General features: G+C 52.2%; 1 protein-coding gene across 5 annotated transcripts in view; it reads left to right on the forward strand.

Annotated features, from left to right (window-relative positions):
- CUNH1orf226 (chromosome unknown C1orf226 homolog) overlaps positions 1 to 8,055 on the forward strand; it is a 112,804-nt gene that overhangs the window by 83,790 nt on the left and 20,959 nt on the right. For all 5 annotated transcript variants that reach the window (XM_027767489.1, XM_027767500.1, XM_027767504.1 and 2 more), the window contains 2 exons: positions 5,019 to 5,184; positions 7,667 to 7,819. In XM_027767489.1, coding sequence (XP_027623290.1) covers positions 5,019 to 5,184; positions 7,667 to 7,819 — 319 coding nt within the window. The remainder of the gene's footprint in view (positions 1 to 5,018; positions 5,185 to 7,666; positions 7,820 to 8,055) is intronic.

An 8,055-nucleotide genomic window follows, 5' to 3' on the forward strand; every position in this document is an offset into this window, starting at 1 on the left:
TGCGGAACATGGCGGACTCTGATCGAGCAGCTAGAAAGACCACGGTGGTGTGCCCATGTCCCACATGGGGGAGATGACTTAGTGTGGAGTCGTAGACTTTCACCATCTTCAGGTCGGACAGGAAGGACCTTGAGATTGTCTGAGTGTACTTCTCCACCCTCCCCGCCATTGTCATCAGTCGGTGTCTGGCCACCTTTCTCCTGTCCGCATCTTTGGTTTGACTTCCTCAGTCAGCTTTTGACTCCTCTGTCCTGCAGACATATTCAGTCCTAACCTGGCCTTCAGCTAGAGGTTTCACTACACCCCTCTCTTCCTTCCTCTCTCTTCATAGGGTTTGATCCAAGGGCTTCTGATGAGTACCCATAGTCTTGAGTAGCGAGGATTATGTAAGATAAGTAGGTGGGTGGATAGATAGGATCTCCTTGGCATCTTTCACACGTTTCAGATGGCTTAACTACGGTGTGCTTGGTTCTGGGCTGGGGTGGGACTGGTCTTGGTTTCCAGCACAAAGTCAGCTTCAACTTGTTCTGCCAGGCCCCTGTGCCACCAGACCATGAGGTCTGTCTCTCTTCATTAATCTACCAGCCGTTCCTGGAAGTCCAATGAGTAAAACTGACCCCCCACTTTTCAGGTGGGAGCACTTTCCTCCCCTGGGAGCATCCAAGCATTCCATGTTGTTCCTAGATAAACATCTAAGGATAAAGACACAGTTTCTTGCAGACAGGTGTACCCTTGGGGCCACCTGTTACAGTACTTACGCCCCTGCCCCACTCCTCTCACTCCATTTACAGGCCAGTCTGGTTGCCATGGGGACCAGGCTCAGGTCTCTTTCATGGTATTCTGACTTGATCCAAGACCGAGGACCTTTCCCAGCCTCACCCTAAATCCATTCAGAGCTTGTCTAGAAGGGGCCTGTACTGGCCAAAAAGGTGGTGTTTGCCCAACTGTCCAGTACCCCCAGGCGAGACCTCAGTGTGTAAATAGTGAATACCCGAGCCCCTCCACCGCCACCCCGGCCCAGCAGCATGGGGCCTGCCTGGCTGCCCCAGCTTCCTGCTTTTCCATAGATGGACCAGAAGTTCAAGGTGTGACTGAGAGTGTAGCCGAGCTTTGAATCGAAGCTGGGTCATAGCTGGCACCTGCATGGCCGTCGCTGGGCCGGTGTGCTGTAGCCAAGGGGCTGGATCATTCCCAGTTCGCCAGTTCCTGGCCTTGCTCACGACAAAAACGTTCATGCCGCTCAGCGTTATTGCTGTTTGAAGATGTCTCCTCTACCTGCTGCCACTCCTGCTTGTCCAGGGGCAAGTAATAGGTTCTGTGTGCTTTGCCATCGCGTCGCTGTAGTGGGTTAGAGAAACAGCGCTTGGAAACGCCGCATCCTCTCCCCAGACCCTAGCAGAGCCCCTGTCCTCCTGGCTTTTCTCAGTCCCTGGCACCCTGGCGTGCCCTGGTCGTCCCTGCGTGTGCATGCTGAGACAGCGCCACCTGCCTCTGCTTGTGGTCAGTGCAGGGGGGTGGGGGGGGCAAATAGCTCTGGTTCTCTCCACTGCCATTTCCATGTGCCTGCTGCTCCCTAACTTCAGCCTGGCCCTGCCCCCACTTCCGATGGAGGAGCTGGAGTCCAGGCAAGTAGGCTGGTGTGGCTAGGGGGGTTGAGGTGGGTGTCAGCATTTTGGGAAGCGGCACAGAACTGGAGGGGAGAGTTGATCTCACGTGTGCAGTGCTGTGGCAGCATGTTGAGCTGGGCATCTGAGCCCTGGCATCTGGGCGTGGCCTCAGTGCCACAGGGCTGTGGGCCACGTCACTGACTCAGTGACCAGACTGTCCCGACCGGAGACCACACAACTGTGCAAGGAGAAGCTAACTTGTGCCTTTCTGGAAATGAGTGTGGTCTCTGTTTGCAAAAGGTGTTTAATTCTTTGAAAGAAAAGTGTGCTTGGTACTAACAAATATCCCGTCTGGTGGGGAGGAGGGGTGCTGTCTATTCCAGCTGCTCAGCACCGGAAGCTGTCGCAGGTTGCCCAAACTGAGGCTGCACGTAATACTGCCTCCTCTTAACGGCTTCCAATTCAAGCCCTCATATTCGAAACACTGCCTCCAACATGAAAGAAGACCAGGCCATTTAGTCTCAGCTTGGCCTGGTTCGGGTTCTCCTGTGGCGTAGACTGCAGCAGCGCGAGGCTTGAGCCGTAGGCCTGACGCCCCTTCTGATGGCTGCAGAAGGCGAAGGACCCAGTAGGGCGGTTCTGGACAGTGGCAGCCAAGCAGCTTTCATGTTTGCAGGGCTTGAAAACACCTGATGTGGTAGAACTGCATTTGCAGAGGGAAAATTCGTACTTAACCTGGTATAAGAAGCACTCTTACTCCGGAGTGTTTTCTTGTGGCGTTTGGCGCCTGATGATTTGCTTCATAGGCTTGTGACTGAAGGATCGTCTCCAATGTGTGGATGGTACTCCACCCCTGGAACTTGGATACCTACAAAAGATACTGCTATCTTGTAGTTTTTTCCTGGCTTCTGCAAGAGGAAACTCCTCTTTTGGCTTCGGTTCTTTTGCTCAGACCTCACAATGGGGACTTGGGGGTTTTCTTCATCGAATCTGTCACTAACAGTCCCTATTGCTAACTACGGTGCTCACCTGGACCTCGAGCCTTCCATAGCCTGAGCCTCCCACGAGCCTTCTCACTGGACGGGTAGAGACCTGAGGTCTCTAGAGAAGTGGGGTGCCTCCAGTTACCTAGGAAGTACCCAATAGACCCCGACATTCCAGCTCCTGATCCGGCACTTTCCAATGGCCTGTTCTTTCAGGATGTTCAGATCAGAGTGCAGCTACCCAAGTCCATGGCATGGGTGCCAAGAGCCCTTGTAGATGCCAACTGGGGCTGTGAGAGTTCTCTGCTTCTGTTTCCCTCCACTGAAAACTTGGTTCCACTTTTCTACCTGATAGTTCTCTTAAGTTCCAAAGAAGATAGAAAAAGAATAATGAACAATTCTGTCTACTCATTAGGTTCCTTTCAATGATACTCTAAGGTGGGCTAAGAAACAGGTCTAAGAGTGGAAGGTTTAGCTGGCCCTTCCTCTGGGGCAGGCCCGAGGATTCCCACAGAAGTTTCCCCGCTCTAGTGGGATGGGTGAGGTTCCCTAGGTGCAATTTCTCTGTGCCTTAGTTTCCAAGGAAGAGAAGGTCTTAGTAGACACCCACCATCTGATATCCAGATTAAAAATGCTATTGACACTTCTTTCTCCACACCCACCCCTCTCCAGATGGTTTCTCCGTTAATAGGAGACAGCAGATGAGGCTAACCGCTTGACCAAAGCTCCATCCTTAGCAGCACTTCGTGGAGGTTAATTCACTGTAGATTCCTTAGGCATTGTCCCCCTGTGCGAGGGAGGAGGCCAACCCTAAGGAACCACCAATGCAAAGTAGCAGCTAATCCCTTGAGTGGCTCTCCTGGGTTAGAAAGAATAGCTGGGTCAGCAGGTGGTATGGTGGTTAAGATACTGGATTCCTACATGGCAGATAGTGGTTCAAGTCCTGGACTAGGCAGCTTTCTTTCTCACATTCTCTCTCTCTCTGGTGAGTGCACATGCCCTATAGGAAATTAAAAAAAATAATAATAATAAATAAAATAACTCTAGAAAGAAAGAAAGGAGAGCCAACTGCAAGGTCAGCTCCTAAGATCTGGGTGCAGAGGGAAGCAGTCCCTGCACCCAAGGGTGCTGAGAGGGGCAGGCATTGGACCTACAGGTCCTTCGGTCAGACTTGGCCAGACTGGGAGGTGGGCATGGTCTTTCACTCCCCTACAAAATGGAAATCTCTTTGGAGAAAACCACCTTTTGGAAATCTAGAGTGTTAGAGTGTTTGTTTCCTGAGCAAGAGACTCCACTCACACTCCCCACCCCTTCTGTCTTTCTCCTCCATTCCCAGTTCCACCCATCCTGCTCCCAGTCAGCTCAACTCTGTGTCTTTGTCCATGTTTTTGGTGTAAGAAAACCCTCTTTCCCATAAGCTGTCTTGGTCCAGGCAACTAAATTTATTAGTTCCCTTTCTTCAGGAGCCTGGAAACCCTCCCCAGAGATTCCTTAGTCACTTCCTAGCACAAGATCCCAAAGGTGTGAACATTGTCAGTGGCCTTGGGCTCAATCTTTTCAAGCCAGCGTCCGGATTAAGTTGCTCCCTCTCCTCCCAATGAGTCTTGCACACAGAACAGGCCTGTGGACACCACTGGGTGCAGGGGGCTGGGGCCACCCCTGCCAGCTGGTCTGCTGTGAGGAGGTGAACTGGTGAGGGTGCCTGAAACTTGACCTCAGCCCTTCCTTCCGTGGTATGAGGCAGTCAACAGACACTTGACCCCTGTCTCGTATGAACCACAGACTACACCTGCTGCGATGGGAAACAGAGGGAGCAGGCAGGGAAAGGGGCTGACACCCACGGACACGAGAGGACAGGCTTTGTTATGACTACCTCACAATTTAGAAATGTCACGTGCACTGCGTCTACTAACCTTGATGTTTGGGCGCCAAGAATGGGGAGGAGAGTCTACGGGGATTTATTGTGATACTCTGCTTAGCTAGTAGGTCAATTTCTCAGTTTTAATTTTTGTCTTTAGAAGAGAAGATAGGAAAAGGACACGTCCCACACACACAGTAGCTCTGGGATAGGTGCTGAGGACATTCCACAGCAGGGGTGGAGTGTGGTGTGTGATGGGTGGGTGGAGGGGAGGTGGCTCTTTCCTACCTTTTGACCTTGACATGGGCCCCCAGTAGTACCTGAGTGACACATCCCGCCCTCCCATGGGACATCCAGAGAGACCCACATGACCAGTGAGCCCGCTTCTCGTGGCTTCTCCATCTCCAGAATGACAAGCCCAGACTCCTACTTTGCCCGGGCAGGGCTTCATCTTCTTGAACTGAACATGGAGGGCAGCTCTGGCCCTGGCCATCCACTGACCGCACTCATTTGCATTCATGTCCTTCTGTCCTCTCTGTCCTGTCTTCTCGGCCTCGTCCCCCCCCACAGGTTCACTTGCTGAAGGACCAGTTGGCTGCCGAGGCGGCGGCGCGGCTGGAGGCCCAGGCCCGCGTGCACCAGCTCCTGCTGCAGAACAAGGACATGCTCCAGCACATCTCCCTGCTGGTCAAGCAGGTGCAGGAGCTGGAGCTGAAGCTGTCGGGACAGAACACCAGTAAGCAGTGCCCCGCCCAGACCCGCTCCCTCTGGGGAAAGTGTTTGGTGGTGCAGTTTTGGACCCCTGACCTTGTCCCGGATTCCAGCAGAAAACACAGGCTGCTTTGTTGGTCCTTTCCATATGTGCCAGGAATTGCAGAATTACAGGGAGACCTTGGCTGCCCCTGGTCCCGTCCCAGGCTTGCCCTCCAACGTCACTGGGAGCCACGTGGCCTACTCATCCGGCCTCTGCCTCCTGGGGGTTCGGGTTCTGCACATCCTGAGCCAGTCCATTTCTTCCTTGGAGGGCTTTCCCATCGAAATCGACTGAGCACCCAGTGGGCGTTGTGTTCTCTGGGAGCCCTGTGGCAGACCGCCAGTGGTTTAGTAGTTAACTCTGTCTACACTGTACTAGGGGTCTTCAGAAAGTTCACGGAAAATATGTACTATGAAAAGGCTATGCATGGACTTCAATTTTTTTTTTTTTGCATAAAATGAACTCATCCTTTAATTGCATTTTTTTTTTTCATGAATGTTCTGAAGTCCCTTTGTGTATTTGACAGCTCTGTTGCATAGAACAAGCTAGTAATTAGGCTGGCCTTGTTGTCTAGTGCTAAGGGAAGCTGGATCCCACTGTGGTTTGAGTCCCGGCCTGGCAGCTTGAGTAATGCCAGGCGTGTGTGTGTGTGTGCCCCAAATCTCTATAGGATGAAGGGATGGAGGAGAGGATTGCATCATCACCATCCCCCAATGGGGGAGTGATTTTTCTTCTTTTTTAAGAGAGATTTTTGCTATAGGGCACGTGTGCTTGCTGAAGAGACACAGAAACAGAAAACAAGAAACCATCCTCCAAAAGGATGGCCATGCTGGAATCTCTTTTCCTCTGTTTTCCTCTCAGGACATTGGGCATGCATGTACACGTGCCCAGCGTGAGTTTTAAGCCACCAGGTCTGGGACTCGAACCATGGTTGACTACATGGGAGTCCAGCAATGTAACCATTTCACCATCTGCTGGTCCGGGGGGGGGGGTGTTTTCTTCTTCTCCTTCTATCGCTCTGGCAAGCATATGCTCCCTCTGAAAATTAAAAAAGAAAAAAAAAGTTTAAAAAGATTTTTTTGAGAAAGATAATTTTAAGCTCTTTTTTCTTTTTTAATTTTCAGAGTATCCTCAACTGGACTGGTGAGAAATGTATTCATGTTGGAAAATTTATTTTACAAGCTAAGTGATGTATAGCGATTGAATGTATAAAAGAAATCGAAATAAAATATATTAAATTAAAAAAAAATAACAAAAGAAGAAAGAAAAAGCGAATGATGTCATTTAATGGGTGAGGCAGTAAATAACTGGCCAGACAGTTGTGCCCAGTGTACAGTTGCCTGGTTCCCAGCCTGAGCTGCCCCCACACCCAGCCTCCCCTAGGCGGACACATTTGCAGGCCTTCCTCCTGGGCTTCTCCCCGGGCTGTGTGTGCGCTCAGACCGTGTGGATTAGCAAATACCCATTGATTACCTATGGTGCCAAACACTGACTGGAATGTTTGTGCATGTCAGCTCATTTAACCCCTGTAGTGACAGATACATTATGCCCGTCTTGCAGATGAAGGAAAACACTCAAAAGGTTAAATTACCTCAAGGTTTTATGACCACCAAGATTCAAACCCGGGCTTAATTACAAAACTAATGCTTTCCAGCTATACCAATGGTCCCTACATTCTCTCAAGAGCTTTTCAAGAAATGAATATTTCTGGAAACAACCCTCAGTAAGTGGGTTGTACATCAGGAGGTCTGGGGTTGTGCTAGGAACCTGTTTCTTATTATTTTCCTCTTTTAGCTTTTTGCCATAGGGCACGGGCATTCACAGAGAGAGACGGAGTCAGGGAAAGGGAGAATCACCCCCCGGGGGGATGGCCACGCTACAATCCCTTCCCCTCCCGGGATTCTGGGCATGCACACACGTGTGCCTGCTGTGTTTTTCAAGCTGCCTGGTCTGAGAGTCCAACTGTGGAGTCAGCCATGTGGGATCCAGCACCTTGACTACCGGGTCACTTGCTGGCCCAGGAATCTGTATTTTTTAGCGACTTAAAGGTCTGAGTTGGAACCGCTATGCTTCACCACTCTGTAAGCCTCCCCGATTTTTCCAGATTGTGGCATATTGAGCCGCTGCTCAGTTAATTGTCCGAATTAATGCTGGCTTACAAGATAGTTCTAACGGGTACCTCATGCTTAGAGCAGCTCTGTGAACTGGCTCCTTTTCCCTCCCACAAACCTTATCAAGGCATTCAGCGGCCTCCCAAGTCATCGTGGATCTCATTGCCTTGCCTTTCCCTGGGTCCGGAGCGCCTCCCCCAGCAGGTGTGGCAGGCCCTGTGTGGAGGTGGGAGAAAGGGACAAGGTGTTGAGATGGGACAAGCCCCAGGTGCTGCACTTCACTCGGGGCTGTCAGGGACCTTCCCAGACTAGCCACCTGGCCTCACGCGACCCTCTCTCTGTCTCCCCTCCAGTGGGCTCACAGGACAGCTTGCTGGAGATCACCTTCCGCTCCGGGGCCCTGCCTGTGCTCTGCGACCCCACGACTCCGAAGCCCGAGGACCTGCACTCTCCCCCGCTGGGCGCGGGCCTGGCTGACTTCGCCCACCCGGCGGGCAGCCCCCTAGGTAGGCGCGATTGCTTGGTGAAGCTGGAGTGCTTCCGCTTTCTCCCGCCCGAGGACACGTCGCCGCCGGCGCAGGGCCAGCCGCTGCTGGGCGGGCTGGAGCTGCTCAAGTTCCGAGAGTCGGGCATCGCCTCGGAGTACGAGTCCAACACGGACGAGAGCGAGGAGCGCGACTCGTGGTCCCAGGAGGAGCTGCCGCGCCTGCTGCACGTCCTGCAGAGGCAGGGCCCGGGCGGC

The sequence above is a fragment of the Tupaia chinensis genome, unplaced genomic scaffold (genome assembly GCF_000334495.1).
Source record: "Tupaia chinensis unplaced genomic scaffold, TupChi_1.0 Scaffold000070_1, whole genome shotgun sequence".
NCBI classification, from domain to species: domain Eukaryota; kingdom Metazoa; phylum Chordata; class Mammalia; order Scandentia; family Tupaiidae; genus Tupaia; species Tupaia belangeri.